The 17,990-nt window shown below is 35.0% G+C and overlaps 1 protein-coding gene across 2 annotated transcripts in view; it reads right to left on the reverse strand.

Annotated features, from left to right (window-relative positions):
- Nucleotides 1-709: 709 nt before the first annotated feature.
- bel (ATP-dependent RNA helicase bel) overlaps nt 710-17,990 on the reverse strand; it is a 136,652-nt gene continuing 119,371 nt past the window's right edge. Inside the window, exon 15 of one of the 2 annotated variants that reach the window (XM_081769361.1) lies at nt 710-5,765. In XM_081769361.1, coding sequence (XP_081625487.1) covers nt 5,674-5,765 — 92 coding nt within the window. In that variant the 3' untranslated portion in view covers nt 710-5,673. Of the gene's footprint in view, nt 5,814-17,990 lie in introns of both variants that reach the window. The other variant, XM_081769359.1, reaches the window with a different exon arrangement.

Here is a 17,990-nt window from a genome sequence, read left to right on the forward strand (position 1 = left end):
GACTGAAATCGAATAAATACTTGAATTTCAATGAACCACGAAAACATTATCGTGTCCTTATTTTACAAATTAATAAATATTATAAATATCCCTGACAAAGCTAGTTGACAATTCATCATTACGTGTTTCTTTTTCTTTTTTGTATTAGTTTCAAATTGCATTGTTAATAATTATGTATGTAAATGAGTATATGACCAAACTATTTTTACAGAATATATTGAGATATTCATTTTAAAGAAATAATTTGAGGACTGTTGGCAACATTAATTATTTTTCACTTCTTGTGTAACTTGAATTCTTTATGGCGAATAACGTATTTAAAATCAAGTTAAATAGTTCTGTAGCATATATATAGCTGTTGATCATGAACTGTCAAATTTGTTGTTGTTCTTAGTAGCTGTACCTCACATCAGAATTTAAAGAATGGCTTCAAAAGTGGACAGTCACTAGAGCCCCGAAGCCGGGGAATGATTTTGTAGAGGTGGAGTTGAAAACAGGTTTTGCAATTACTGTTGATGTGACTTCTCTTGTACAACTGGAGCTGCCACTGGTTTATACGTTTCGTACTGAAATCAAACCCGAAACACTTTGGTAACACATCAGTCCCAAATAATCCCACTGGGACTATCGAATATATAAATAAATCTCTCTCAGTAAAGATGTATACAGCTGATAAACCTTACACACATTCTTAAATTAAAACCAGAAGTAATACTTCAAAGAGTTTTATTCAGATTCCTTTTTTTTCTTTCTTTCCAGAATTTATACAGTACTACAAAGAAACAAGGTAATTAAATGCAATTATTCACCTTGAGAATAGGAGTATTTTGCCATCCCTTCGTCAATATTTAACACTGATTTGCAGTTGCAGCTCTCCGTGCTAATTCAGTAATTGAATTTTTCTGCTACATTCCTGATTATTTGGTGTGAACTATTTTTTCTTTCTTTTATAAAAAAAAATGTGGGTTACCACAAAAATAAATTAAGTATTAAAACATTCGAAAAAAAATCACATTTATGCAGCGATTTCTCCTGCATATTCGAAGAGTGACGGATCACAGGTACATATGCTTCTCCCTATTTTTTCCTAAGGGAAATTACCTTCACTGTTCGCAAATTAAAAATGCTCTTATATTATTTTTTTTTCAACGATGGTCTGTTTTAATATGAAGAACAAATTAATTCTAATATAAACTACGTGCAACACACCATACGAAGTAATTTTGGCAGTGTATGTATGATGAAACTGAAATAACCTGATTAAGCATGGGTGCACGCACAAGAAAATACATCTTTTATGATACAATTCAACTTACTTCAAGTTTGTTTTCATTTCTAATTATTTTAATATAAATATATATATATATATCTTGCAATTCAGAAATTACAGCACCTGCAACAGCTGATAATTAAGTACTTATTTTTTTTTCAGTAAATACACGTTAAGTGCTTGCACATAAGCCCTGTAGGTGTCTTCCAAATTCATTTTCTTTTTTTACTAGTGTAACAATGAATATTTTAACTTCAGCTGCAAGTCTGACGCTCGAAAACTGGAAGACTTAATGACATTCATAATATTGCATAATAATTTAACTACTATAATCACAATATTTCTACGGCCATCAATTGGCAAAAATTAAAGTGGCAAGATATTTTTTCTGTGTGCTGCACAACTAATCTTTTTCTATCACAATATGCGTCAGACACACAGCCTTCTTATCTTTATATTGTGCTACTTTGAACTGCAAGAGTGAACAAGACACAAGCATTCGCGGAACAGGATTTCATACTTTTACTCAACCCTTCCATTCGCGTTTTTACACACTTCTTTAATCACAAATTATTACAAACACCCTCTCACTATCTTTACATATATATATATATATATTTATTTATTTATATATATTTACACTCTCGCACTCATATACACGCACACACACACACGCACTCACTCTCCTCTCTGGTTTGATTTCTTAATTCACACTTTTTTTTTTTAATTTAAAAAAAAAAAAAAGATTTGTACATGGGGAAATGCAGCACCGTCTCAATAGAGACAGTGATTAACTATTGAGGAACAATATAAATTTATTTTTAGTATTTTCTTTCCTTTTTTTTACACCTTCCGTTCAATGGAGCACGTCCATTATGAAATCCTAAGATCACTATGACATTTAGGCCAAGCAAAGATTTCTCGCATCACTAAATAAAAATTAGGCCTATACATGTCATCAGTGAACTCATTCAATCATGCATAACAGAAGATGCTCGAACTTTCTTACAAATTGAGAATTCATATTTATCACAGGCAAAGCCAAAACACCAAAAAAAATTTGGTGTTCATCAACAAGTTAACATTTTGCAAATAACATCACAGACAATAAGCTAGGCATTTCATTTATGAAAATGCACTTTCTGAAAGGAGAAAAATGATAATGTAAATTAAAGTATGTAGCTCATGACAAAATAAATAAGTGACAATGAGTATGCATATAGGGGAAAAATATTTCATAAAGTAAAAATAAATGCCTGTCTGGCTTTGCCTTCAAAAACTAAAGCTTTAAATATATATATATATAATATATACTTCTGTGCACATAACCTACAGGGACTAGATGCACGTGAAAGTTATGAAAAATAATCACAGTTTAGCCAGAAACTACATGCAGTACAATAAGATTAAGATCTGTACTTTGGCGTAATTATTGCGAATGATTGTATGCATATTCACATGCATACGCGTGTGTGTGTAGATGAATAAGGGTGTCTAATTAGTAAAACGTTACGAAACATATTTCCAGTTAACTGTGGAATGTTAAAATTGGTTCCGCGAACAGCTCAGAACCGATTTATTTTATTCGTAAATGTATTAATTTTTATTATAGCTAAAAAATTTCACAACACACAATTTTTATTATCTGCAATTAAGTAAAATCCAGATAATTTCTGAACAGTGATTTTATCTACCATTTAATCCCTCACAATGCCAATGGATGTTGCTCATACAACGCTTCTCTTATTTTTTCCCAATTAAAACATGCCAGGAATTAACAATCAATTCCTAGTTATATTAAAAAAAAAAAAAAAAAAAGGTAATTCCACAAATATAAATAATAAGAAACCACAGAAGCAACTTTTTTCCTTTTATCGCAATAAACCAAGAACTGGACTTCTAGTCACAGTTTATGCATTTGAAGAGAAAAAAAATGTATTAATTCTGAGGATACCATTAGAAAGTATTTTTCTTTACACAGGTTAATGCATAAATACGCATATTCCCAAACCTACTGGATTTAATTCAACAGGGGTATGTATATTTGACTCACTATATAGAGGAAATTATCGAAGTGAAAATTTCACTGCCATGGCTATTACACGCTCATGAATCGAATACTTTAAAAATGAATAGCCTGTTCTCTTTCAAAAATCAAAATAAATGATCTATTTCTGCATTTCTTACGCGTTTGGTTCACTCCAAAAAATGTACCAGAAAGTTTAACAAAGATTCAGAAGCACGATATTTCAAGAGAGCTTTGCTTTAACTGCATTACAAAACCTTCCCTACTCAGCATTCTTTGAGCCTTTCAGAACTTTGAATGCCAACACCGTTACTGCATCCGTACCGCTACCACTTAGTATACTAAAACTCGACTAATTCCACATTACCACCTAGCTTTAATGGCTCAAACAACACTGATTTACAAGTTTTACCTGTTCTCTACTAACTTTTGGCAGTTATATCGGCCATAGTTATGAAAAAATTCACATCTGATCAATAGCTCCTACTTGGAGCTTTACATTCAGTGGATTTGCTTACAGATAATGTATAACTCCACCAAATCTCTGTATATAAATATAAAGTTAACTCTCTCTTTCTCTTGCTTGTTCATAGTTGAACAGGGACGGCAAAAGTGCAAGGGTTTACAATTGGTATTTAAAACTCTACACTTTCTTTTTGGTGAATACATTTCTAAACCTGGTTAAATATCTTGCATATCATAACATATGTAGAGAGAGTCCCTGACTGCATATATATGTATCTATTTAAAAAAAAAAAATCCGACTTTAAATTTCTCGTATGGACTATCATGCCCCACAATCATTACAGTCCATTACCTAAGAGGCCTGCAATAATGTAATATTCAACTCAGCAGAACCGCGAACTCTACTTACTGCTTCCGAAGTGCAGCGAAATATATCGTGAATATGAATACTGACAACCTGTCCAGCAGGGAATTAGTCGACAACTTATTACACTGAGGGATGTACTGTACATTTAATATTCCCCTCAGTATTCCCTCTTTTTCCTTAAAAAAATAATAACTTTGTACTGTGTTCCTACATACTCAATGGAATGATACGTTGATTACTGACAAATTCGAAGTAGCTTACAAAATCTGATAGATACCTATGAGCTTGTTTCAAACGGCCTCTTGAATGAGGTTTTTTAATGTGCTGAAACTGCAAGTTGCTTGTCGAAATTCACTTCATGTGGAACATTAACACTGCACACTTTATGAAATATATAAACAATACACAACAGTCAGGGACAAAACACAAAACAACACGCTATACTTGACTCAAATGCCATTAGGTGTAAGTAGTAATTAAGAATAATAGTGAACATCAAGAACACAAGTACTCCAATGCAACAGCTCCTCTATTGTCCATTCAGTCTCTCAATAGCAAGGTATATTCCTCGGCAAATTTTCATCCATTGTTTAGTGATATCCACACATACAATTTAATGGAAATACATTCCTGAACTAGTAATAATTACCCTCATTTAACCTGGACTTATGAAACTAATGCTCGAATACAAGCTCTTTTTCAGCTTGGATTTACTCAACAAATGAACACACTCAAGAAATCTCACAATATCACGACAGAACTTACTGCACACAATTCATACATGGTGCCTAGTATAGGCTACCAACAAACCAGCAATAAGATGATTTTATTGAAAGATTGGTGTGAATTCTACACCTCTAAAAGAAATTTATGTCTAATCCTTTGCACAAGATGTAAACATCTCTCTTGTGATGCTATTAGTTTGAAATGAACTGTAACTTCATTGCGTACGTTGTTATTTTACAAATACTTCGCAAACAGCTCGTACAAACTAACTGATCTTATTGAATGTGTCGTCGATCCAATGAAAAACACTCGCGTTACGAGATTCTGCAATTTGAAAAAGAAAGTAGTTATTGCACATATGTATCAATTGTAACAAAAGTAGATATTTTACGTCTCGCTAACAAGCTCGGTTGGAAACTGCTTGTAAACATACAAGAAAGTTATCTGCCTTAACCCTGCATTTGAGAACAACTTCACCAAATCAGCTGTCCACACTAATAAATTTTATCATTAAGAAATTCTCACCTGGTGAAATTCAAATTTACAAAATCCAATCGGCAGGAGCTGATGCACTCAACAATGATTTACCAGCTGATAGATTAATAGATAACTTGATCACCAATCAGAACAAGCAGAAACTTTCTGACTGATGTTTAGGTATTTGAAAAACAAATTAAAAAATTATATAAAGACAATAACACAGCAGCAATTCTTTATCCCCACCAGTCCTCTACAGCATTAAAAAAATGTTCTAACTACATAGATGATTCAGGAGGGTGAGGAGAGCCGCCTACTTCCAGGTATCATCGTTCTTCTAGTTCAATTACCCCACCAATCTGGACCTTGGTTGTGGGAACTACTGTACGATCCTCCATATCCATTTCCTGATCCATAGTATCCGGTATGGCCACCTGTGAAAAATCCAGGCAGGGGTTGAACCACAGGAAACATCTTGAGGACTGTGGGAAGAAGGAGACATTTCTTTTACAAAAATCAAATCAGCGCCTCTCCTTGAACACATTCAGCCAAATCGTATCGTTATTTCACGTAGTGAACGCAACAGGCTTTGGAGAAGGGTACTTCATTCCTATTCAGTAGAACTATTGAATTTTCAGATAGAAAAATGTCATGAGAAAATAACTTAAAATCCGACTCAAGCTCAGTATTTTCTGATGATTATTTCTCATGTTCAACTATACTTGATATACCGAATCTATAATAAGACTTGATAGTAGCAAAACCCCTTAGGTTTAAACATGAAGCAATCTTGACTAAACCAAGTGAAAAGTGGTGGAATACATGTAGCGAAAAGACTAGATACATATCTAAAGTACTTTAGAATGTACCAGTCCTCAAAATACTCTAATTTAGAAATGAGAAACAACAGAGCTATACGTAAGAGGTTGCATCTATTTCTATCCAAAACTGTAGTCTCATGAGAATTTACTTAAATATAAATTAGTCTGCATCTTAATCTTCTCTAGTATTTTAATCTGCTTTAGTACTTTAACTTTCTCAGGGAATTTCTTCATTGAAATAGTTTATGAACGTAAACTGTGAAAAATAACCATCTTTAAAATAAATTGCGGAGGTTTACGAAGAACTTGTACTAGTTTCCAATTGTGCAACGCTTCACCTAAAACTCACAATTTCAGTTATGATGCCCCCTTAAAAAAAACTTTCGGCAGCTTGTATCTATAAAAGCAAGACTTGTTTCAGGTCATGCTAATTCGAAATTTTCATTTGGCATCAGGATTCACCTTCTAACGTTCCAGGATTCTTTTCCAGCACATTTTCACTGAAGAAATTCCCTGTGAAAACCAGTTTTATCTGCGCAAGTTAATCAAATCATCAAGAAAGTTCATGTATGCTTGTCATCTGCATTAACCTGAGTATCAAATTGAAGGCAGACGTTCTACTTTAGTGCTTCGTGGTTAGCACATATTTCCTACCACGAACAGAGATTATGAGTATCACAGAAAAATGCATTAATCATTCTTCGGATACACAAAAGCATCATACTAGCCAAATTGTAATTAACTTATGTAACTTCCACTAGTCTGGAATTTGTCATGCTACGTTTAATTGCTATTTGTTTACAACGCTTACGCACATTTTACGTAAGAATAACAAAATATTAATAAATGTCACCATTTATAGACATTTTCCGGAATGCGACTAATATAATAAATTAGTCGGAAGAGGAAGTTTCTATCTGAAGAACGAATGTAATCATCTGAATCTTAATACTGTACACCTGAGTTAAATATAACATGAATACCTGCAACTAATGCAGATTACTTCGGCGGTTTCTGACCTACCGAATGCGTTCCGCATTCTTCCTTGAGACAAGATTAAAGAACTCCAACTTGATTCCACTAACTGATTTCTTAAATCATATTTGGACTTGGCAATATACCCGGGATGGCCAGAACCGGATCCTGAAAATACACTGATCTCAATGACTGATCCAGGTTACCCGACTCTGGGTTCTGGAACCGGTACAAGATTCCAGGTTCTGGATTTGGATACCCGTGTTCCGATATAGATACATACAGGGCCGGATCCAGGATTTTCTGAGGGGGGTGCAACAAATAACTGCCAGTACATTTGAATTAAATTTGAGTTTTTTAAATGCCTTTAGGCATCTGTAGTGTGAATGAGGAAGTGCCCTGGAAATGCTAAGTGTCTGCTCTCGGTCCTTCAACCTTCAGAAAATTGACGAACTATTGATTTTGCAAAACTCACTGCTAGCTTCTCACTTTAGATAGTGTATATTTACAACAAAGCAGTGGGTGGGGTGCACATGCACCTTTGCACTCCCCCCCCCTAAATCCGGCCCCGGATACATACTGTACCACATCGGAATATGATGTGTGATTGTGGAATTAAAAGTTTTCAACAACTGTAAAATGAAAATCGGTCAAGGGGCACATAAATTATCTGACTATTATTAAGAATAATGTTTTTCTACCTCCTGACCATACTTAGCTGTTTTCTATTTAGTAGCTTGATTTACAAGTTTAAGAAAAAAATAGTGCCGCAAAATATCGACCCTGACAAGATTCAGTGCGAGCGCGCAATTTTCAACTGTGGCATTATCAGTATATGAAGGAATGTAGGAATATAGGATGTATTAAGTTGTATCATGCATAACAAAACGTATATTTTTTTTAAAAAAAACTTTAAAACATGAAGAATGTTGTTTCTCTTCCGCATATTCAATAGTTTAACATTTTAACAAGCATATATTAGTATTGAAAATAAAATGAAATCTTCCAGTTTAAAGTCTAACGACCATACTCTTTAGGCTAAGGGAGACGGATGGTTAAAGCAAGTGACTGATTGGAATAAGTGGTGGAATGAAAGTGCAGGAGAAAACGGGAGCACCTTGAGAAAACCCACAGACAATGCTGTCCACCACAAACTTACTTGGCCGGGATGGAACCAGGGACCGCACGGACCAGAGGTAATAGCATACCACTGAGCCGCCGTGCATATATACGTATTAGCCACGGTATCTCTAAAACGTGTACTAATACAGAATGCGGTAATAGCTGTTACCCCTCATATTTTACATTCCTATACCAACTGAAACGTTTCACATTTTAAAAAATTATATCAAAAGTTAACAAGATGTGGTCGTACGAAGAAAATGTGCACTGCAGTGGGCTGACATTGAGGGAAAAAAAAAGAAAAGAAAAAAAACCTGCAGTTTTTGATTTGAAAATACTAGAAAGGTTGTTTGCCTTACATTTAACCCTTTTAAGTTTATTTATTTATTTATTTTTTTAGGTGTTTCTGTTGACTCTCAGTCAAGAAGGTACAGTATCATCCCTAATTATCGTAGGATTATGGTTCATATGTCGTTTTGTTCAGAATAGAGTAGGTTTTCAGACAGTACCACTCACATGTCCCTATCATGTACCTGAGGGGATCTTTTTTGAAGGGAAATCGGAATATTTTTGACAAAAACTTCTTTAAAGTTTGGGTCCTTTGAGCCCCCCCCCCCCCTTCGCGGGTCTGCGCACAATTCTGAAAAAAAAAAATCTTGAAAAATACAAATGACAATCTTGTGACAAATTAGAATTTCCTGTCTTCAATAATAAGGGCGGGAAAAATTTTCACCCATGTTGGGAGAGCATTAAAAAACGCCCAAAATTCCACTAAAATGCACCCTACAAAATTTAAAAATTTCCTGACACGTCCCTAATTATCGTAGGATCACGATTCATACGCCGTTCTCTTCAGAATAGAGTAGGCTTTCAGACAGTACCACTCATGTCCCTCGGACGTCCCTATGGAGGGAAAAGTTAAGGAAAATAGGGATTTTTGTAAAAAAAAATCTTTTTCCCCCAGTTTGAGGCCTTCTGGCGCGGCCCTGGGTAAACATACAGATCTGGAAATCACTTTCAAAAATAGTACTTGTGGTACTAATTACTTGTGACAAATACTAATCTCCTATTTTCAGTACTAAGGGCGGGAAAAATATTTTCCCATGTGGGAAAAGCGCGCAAAGCGCTCCAAATTACAGTAGTAACAAAAAGGATGTTATATAAAAAAAAATCCCTGACACGTCCCTAATTATCGTAGAATAATGATTCATACGTCGTTTTGTTCAGAATCGAGTAGGCTTTCAGAAAGTACCACTCAGATGTCCCTATCATGTACCCGAGCTGAGTAATAATCGCGAAAGTGGGATTTTTGGTCAAGAAATATCCCATTTTTTTTTAACCCTTTAGCTCCTCTGAACCCCCCTTCTGTGTTGACGAAGAGATTCGAAAAAAAAATTCAGATAAAAACGAAAGGGTTCACTAATTGATTGTGTAAAACTTCAGAAATCTAGGATTAAAGAGAAGCTCGCCAAAAAATGTTGAAGTTAAACCTCACTAAAAACAGGGAATTTGTAAAGTGATGACGTCATAACCCCCTATGTTCCGACGCTCGGAAGCGTATAGATCCTTCCAAGGCTTTCTTCAATGCCTCCTCTCTTGTAAAATAAAATAATAATAAAACTGGAACTAAATAGCTTTCTTAGTTTTATCTTTTAATCGAATTTTGAAGACACCATCATTTCGTAGTAAAAACTACGATATATCTATCTTAAAAGGGTTAATATTGAGGATCCAGAAGACTGAGAATTCCCTATAGACGAAAATGGAAGAACACGAAAACCAGAACTTTCAACAATTTTCTTTGTAGATCGACTGAACTGTTTCGATGTAAATGATTGTAAATAAATAATTGTTTTCACATTTTATACAGATATATATATATATATATATATATATATTATATATATACCTAACAGCAGACTAAAGTCAAATTGTAGGAAAAATGAATTCACTGGATTCTATTGGCAGTAACTTAAAAGTGGAATCATTGGACGCTGAAGTACATGTAGACCTAATTCATATAATACGAATAATAATAATAAAAAAGTGTTTCTTTTCGTTGGCGAGTGCAGGTGCATTTTACTATGAGAAAAACTTAATTTAGAAGCACTTCAAATTGATACGAATGGTGAATTTCACATATGAGTTTCTACGCATGGTCTCATTATGCTAGTTTGACGAATAAATTGAGGTTTAGCGTTCCTTTTAGCAGAGGTTATATGAAACGTTGAAAACAGTTTGTGAGGAGGAATGGCAAAAATGTCTCCTTAGATTTCCCCAAGCTCCTCCAGGTTTCCACAAAAATATGTCTGAAGTGTAGCTGATGAAAGCTATACTGTTGAAGACTGAAATCTATTCAAGTGTTCCAGATTCGAAGAGAAAAATTTGGAATGATATCCTAATTTTGAAATTAGTTTACCCGTAGAAAAATTTCTGTGTATTGCCAAGATAAATGATATCAGGAAGGATACTAACAAATATTCAACGTTATAATACACCAACTGAACAAAAGAAAAACTGCTTTATAAAAGGTAGCTGCCCAAGGATTCAATGGTTTTTAGCTACTGACGAGGACGCCCATCGAACCGTATATTCTTGGTTTCTTGGTCAGATGCACTCTTATGTAATAACTAACTACGGAACCCGGAGGTTCAATGTCGCATTCATAAAAGCTCTCCATTAACTTCCGCCCTTCCAACTGGATTCAGTTTCTACTTTCTGTATTTCTGAGACATTCATCTTCATATTGTCTTCCCATCTGCGCCTAGGGCCTTCCTAATAGTCTTTTCCCAATTGGGTTTTTAGTTAAAAATCTTGAACACATTCCTACTTCCATTCTGGCTGCATGATCTGCCTACCTGAGACTCCTAGACTCAATGTTAAGTAAATGGTATAAATTATGAAGTTCTTCGTTATAAATTTTTAACCAATCTCCATTTGCGTCCCTCTTGGTATTCTTCCGTGATTAGTAAAATAGAGCCAAAACTAAAAAGTGAATCAAGTTTAGCAGTGAAAGAATCTAATTAAGCATTTGTTGATTGTGTAAGCCATATCGATCTAAGAACGAATAGATGGTATATTTTACTGATATATTTTAAATTTGATACATAGATGGCATGAATGACCTCACTCCTTACTCCTCTTTTCACAAGAATTTTGGCAGCGCACTAATAGCAGTGGTATCAAAAATCATGTTCAATACATATGATTAGCTCCCAATATTCATTTGAACAGGATTTTACCTTGTGTGGTTTGCTTTGCATTGTCAATTTTAGCGGGAAAAAAAATTCAATTATAGTAGTCAGTTAAAAATGTACATTTTCAAATTTCTGTTTCTTCTTTGGATTTTTGACACTTTTCGCGATATCCAACGCTAGGTTTCGAGTACCCAATTTTCGGCTCTGGAATCGGGTAGCCGACTCTCACTGGATGAGGAACCAAGTAAACCGGACCCGAAATTGTCTGGCAATCCTTACACTATACCATGAGAGACTATGTTGTATTTCAGGATTCCCACTTATTTGGCGAGCACGTACTCAGTTCCTTTCCAGGCTTTCGAGGTCATGATTTACAAATGTCCAGGTCTATATATAGTGTAACAAAGTAACTTTTTCCCGGCCAAGGGTTCTCTCTCTCTCTCTCTCTCTCATATATATATATATATATAGGGGGGATTTTGCAAAACCAACTACTTGATAAAATATTCCTTACCAAACGACGGGTAAGGCAAAAAGACGTGTGCTCTGAGAAATAGTAATATCTATTTGAAATTCCCTGATCTTTCTAGCATTCTCATGATATCTGACTTTTCAGGTTAGTGGATACCTTATATTTATATTGATAACTGGGAATTATCTTATGTATCATTTGCTCTTCTTGCAATAAATCAGCGTTTCCCAACCGGTGTGCCGCGAGGAAATCGAAACAAAATTGTTAATTCTATAGGAATCAAATTGCAAGACATAGGGAAAAATGTATATTTGTATTTCACATTACTATGAACCTGTACTGTGAATCTACAAAAGTTTCATACTGTGTTACTTTTCTGTACATTTTTAATGTTGAGAAAAGTATTTGTTATCATTGTCATGACCATTATTGCTTCATTGTTGTTGCAGATTTGAAAGTTTAAAATATCATTCAATCCTTTTGACAAAGCATACATGCATACAAATTACCTATATTTGTGTTTTAAAAGTACAAGAGATTTGTTTATTCGGTCGTTATTTAGTGATCTTTCTTTTTAGTGAAAGGTTGGATACAGTTTTCGAAAGAGACAGTGGATTTTTAAAAATCCGAGTCCTATATTTCAGTTTAATTGTTTACTATTTTTAAATTAGAATAAAAAATAAGCATAATGATTTACCACAAAGGAAAACGAGTCATCGAGCTTTCTTCTCTGTGAGAAGATCAGTAGGCCTAATCACAGAAAAAAAAAAAAAAAAAAAAAAATCACGGTATTTCATATTTACAAATAATAATATCTATATATATAAATGTGCCGCGAGAATTCAAGTTACACCTGTAGTATGCCGCAAGTTGAAAAATGTTGGGAAACGCTGCAATAAATAATTGATTTTCGTGGCTCACATTACCTCTCTCATAAAAATATGACCGTACCTCTATAACTTGAATATCCCTAACTTGAACTATTATATCCGTAGATCACACACACACACAAATATGTATATACCAGGTGTATCAAAAGTTCGTGACCATACAATCCCGCTATGAGTAAAGATATGAAAAAATAAATAAATAAATTGAAAGTTCTTGGAAATAGATGGTTTTTCAATCTACAATTTTGAAACTTTTCCACTAGTATTGGACGTTTGGTCTCCAACTACTGAGGTTCCTGTTAAATGGAAAAGCGACGTTTCTACTTCAGCAAGCTATTCGAACGGAACGTAAGAGCACGCAAAATGAACACGGGGAACATGTATACTATTCGGTGAGGGAACCTAGAACACCTGGAGTCCGTTTTCCAATAATACTGTATTGTTCCTATGGTGATCCCCCGAGAGTAAACCTACTGAACTGACAATGTAGATTTTTCACTGCAGATTCATACAAACGAAGCCAGCAGCCGTATAACTAACAACAGGCCTAAATAAAATACACTTGTGTTCCCAAATAGTGGGTCAAGACATTCCTAATCCTGTTATGAAAATTCAGCCTCCCAAGTTCCTTTCTAACAACCTTTTAATGGAAAATAGGTATATCAGTCCGCTTTTATATACTAGGCATCGTAAAGAACTTTGATATAACTATGCATGATGCCCTGTTCTATCAGTAGAATAAAGTGGTCGAAATCAATTATATCGACCGCTTATGTCAATACTTAATCTTTCCCTTTTATTCCAATCTTCATTAGTGCTTATATTTCCCTAGTTATTTTTACTTTCCAATTTTCTTGAACATTTCTGAGTTTTTGAATCAACGTTTTACCAACTACTCTTACTAACTGAATATATTATGTTTCTCTCATTTTAAATCCAACAGGTTTGACTAATAATCCGAATCTCATATACTATCAGGAATCAAATTCAGGTTTTCCACATGAAAGGGAGAACTAACTCATTTTTCCGCCACGAGGAATATCATGCCAATAATTTTTCCCCATATTTTTATAGTAAATGTTTAGAGTAATCTAAGAAAAAATCGTACGTAAAATGATGTATGTATGAAAGTGTAATCTATTTATAGTAATTGTGGTGAACTTTTATGCCTATCGAATACATCTGCAGACTGTGAGTGCACCATTTTCCTTTCATAATAACGTATCGTTCTAGAACAGTGATTTTTGGGATGGCAGTGTGTGGAGAAATGAGTCCTACTTCAGGGACAATAACAGACTTCCTAGTATTCTAGTTCTGACACAATGGAAGGCAAGTTTCAAGTCTTATTTCCACAATCTGCAGGGGCGTCGTTCTCCGTATTTTCAGTCAGTTTTCAGTGACAGTGTCGATGAGCGCTGAACAACGTCTGATGCGTGAACTGCTACTACGTTAGTTCAAACTTTAGTATAAAGCTGCGGCAGCAACCCAGAGCATTTGTTATGATAAAGGGGAAGTTGCAGTGAACCACAGCACAGCAATTCGTTGCTTTCAGATATTTCGAACTGAAGACCAGCCATGGCCCAGCCGTCCAAGGGTTATCAGTTTTATACGACTCGCCACTGAAGAAAATCTATCCACCAGCACACGACGATTGTCAAACCAACTCGACATACCGTAGTCTACCTTCACACATTCGGGAAAATATCAGGAGCTGCCGCATTGTGCTACCCCAGGTCAGATCCAGGAAAGCGTGCGTGGATAGTGCCGACAACTGATGCAAATCCATGATGTTCGTTTTCTGAAACAGAATGTTACATGCGACAACAAGAGTTTGCCTTTCCGAAATCAGATGTCAAATCCGAAACCGAAACCGGTTGTCAAACAGGGCAGTTTTCAAGCATAAAGTAATGCTCTGCGTATGATGGAACTATGATAGGGTAATTCACTTTGAGTACGTTCCCAACGGTCATTTCGAACAGTTGGAGCGGATGCGTGCTGCATTATGAAGAAATATCCTGAATTTGTGAACCGAAAGCGAGCCTTACTGCAACAGGATAACGCAAAACCATTCTCGACTCGAAAAATGCAACGAACATTTAAGGAACTTTATGGCATCAGACTAATGCTACACCTGGCATATATTCCTGACCTTGCTCCTTCGGATTACTACCTGTCTCGGCATATGACACTTCCTGAAATCACAATGTTTCAGCAACAAGCAGGCAGTGTAAACAGTAGTGACTGACTGCTTTGCCTCTAAGGACAAGACATGGGTGGTTTGAAGAACTGTCAGGAAAGTGGCTGCAGACAGTACACCATGAGGGGCTATACTTTGAATGTTAACCTGCTTTTATTGTAGCGTAAAAATGATGTATGTTGTGTGGCAGAATATTGCAAGACTTACGACTCCTTTTTGCATATGGTAATTCTGGTATATTTACTCGGATTGCTTGAGCTTGGACCCCCATTTCATGCTAGAGCTTTCTACTTTCCACATTCGGTAGGTTGTACTTCTGATTGGACGAACTTTTACATGTTCATTTGAATTTTTTTCATTCATATGTAATAATCTCCCACTGTTTGTTCCCCAGCCTGCCAGTAGCGAACAAATTGTCCTTAGAATTTTATTTTCTATAAATTTTGGTGATAAATATGGATAAGGAGCACATTTTGATCCACAATAATTAAGCTTCATTTATTATTTTGATGAGAACTGAACTAATGCTTTGCCTCAAATCAAATCGCAGATTAGTTATGCGCTACTAGCACGACTAAAGTTAAAACAAGGATGGAGCGAGGTTGTTAACTCTTAATGACTTTTTTTTTATAACTGTCTTAAAATGAGAGATATTACTGTTCTTGGATGTTTAGCTAGGTCTCAAGTTTGGAAAATATAATTATGGTAAGACTGGGAAGTTCTGGGAGAGATACGTAGCATGGATTCATGCTTTTGTCTAATGGCATTCATAAAGCTGAATGGGTCTACAATTTCCAGATATAAAAAAACTATCTCACGAGGTGTCAACTTTGGGGGAAAACAAACAATTTTATGTTAGTAACTAAAGAAAGAGCCACTTCAGGTAGTTCCCTAGTTTCGCATATTATATTATATATATATATATATATATATATATATATATATATATATATATATATATATATATATATATATATATATATATATATATATATATATATATATATATATACACAGTATGTCACAATTATATTCGTACACATGGTGATCATAAAGAAAATAGAGATATGCGGGTAAACAAATGAAGGACATTTATTTCTGCTTGAACATAAATACTTCTGAAACACTTATTTTTTGTTACAGATACAAAGAAACAATCTACAAATCGATATAATATAAAATGCGTGCGTAACTAAATTAAGATATGCAATATTTCGCCACAATGTTATTCGTACAGTTAGATATAAACATTAACGTAAGAAACAATTTTATGAAAGAACAAAATAACTAATACTTTGTAGCGTAGCCTTTGGCTTTAATAACTGCCATACATCGCTGCTGTATAGAATAGAGAAAAGTATTACACGTGGCAGGGCTGATATTCGCCCCATTCTTCCGTCACCACCCGTTTTAAGTCTTCTTTTGACTTAACGTTTTTATTGTGAACCCTAGGTTTCAGATAAACCCATAAGTGTTCAATAGGGTTAAGGTAAGCGGATTGGTGAGGGGTGTGCAATTGTTTGCTTACATTCCAAATTAACCAGTTCCTATTTATACCTGCCGTATATTTGGGATCGTGATCATGTTGGAACATAAAAGTTGGTAGCATGCCCAATTTTTCTGCACTTTGCTTAACATTCTTCCTCAAAATGTCAAGCTACATAACCTTGTCCATTGTACCATCAATAAACTAAATTTTAGCATCCCGTTTTACCGATATGCACTCCCAAAACATAATAGAACCATCTCCATGTTTTACGTGGGTATGGTATTGACAATATTGTTGTCGAAATCGGGTTTTCGCATCACCCTGTGGACCCCATCAGACCCAAAGAGATTAATTTTAGTCTCATCTGACCAAAAGACATTGTTCCAAAATTTCTGACTTGTTAACATGCTCTTTTGCAAACTGAAGTCGTAACTTAGGATTCTTATGACTTATGAATGGCCTCTTCCGAGATATTCGACCACGGTAACTATTTGTGTAGCACTCGACGAATCGTGTCAGTACTTACTTTGTTCCCTGTAGCACATTCTATTATCTTTTGGACTTTTGGAGCACTTAGGGATTTGTTTTCATCTGTCTCACAATCACTCTCTCGTCCTTCTCACTTAACTTCTTATTCATCGAATTTCTTGGTTTATTTCTCATTGAACCACTATACTTAAACTTATTTACTACACATTGAACTGTTGTGTGCCTATTTACTATTAATAGTCCTATTTTCTTAACGACCACCCCCGTAATGCTACAGCGTTACGATTGTCTCTCTGACTTTCTCTCCTAGCTCTTTACTCTTTCCCATTCTTGAAGGTTTATTTACCTGTGTACACCGCGATTAACACCAGCAGTTAATATGTCCTTTTCCTGTACACCACACTAGCTATGCTCGTGTTCTAATGCTGTTTCCTTTCCTTTTTAGTATATGAAATGTAAACCTGTGTACAAGTGTACGAATAACAATGTGGCGTAAATTCGGGAGTTCTCATATGTTTTCTTTTCTGCCTTTCTATGGTGTCCTTGGTTTGGCCCCTTTCTGCACTGGGTTTGGCTATCATTGTCCTACCTCACTCCTCCAGCAATCTGCTGTCAATTTTACCACCGGTATGTTTAATACATAATGGTTTTCTTTCAAATTAATGTGTGTACGAATAAGAATGTGACATATTATATATATATATATATATATATATATATATATATATAATAATGGGACCAACGGCGTTGTATTTCTCTGCGTGTGCTCTTTTATATTATGCATACTAATATATATCGTTCCATTTAACAAAATAAAACTTTGCTCCAGATGCCCCATTTGTCGTTCTTCTTCAAACCACCCCATACCTCCATTTTAAGAGCCCCTACTATTATTGTTTCTCGCAGTATGGCAGAAAATGGAAGTTATTTCTTTCTAGATAAGGAATAAGCGGTAGTATTTTGTTAGAACTTTTCCAAGATACAAATTTTCAAGCGTAAAATTGTAA

This window comes from Thermobia domestica, chromosome 8 (genome assembly GCF_964235325.1).
Source record: "Thermobia domestica chromosome 8, izTheDome1.hap1.1, whole genome shotgun sequence".
Lineage (NCBI taxonomy): Eukaryota > Metazoa > Arthropoda > Insecta > Zygentoma > Lepismatidae > Thermobia > Thermobia domestica.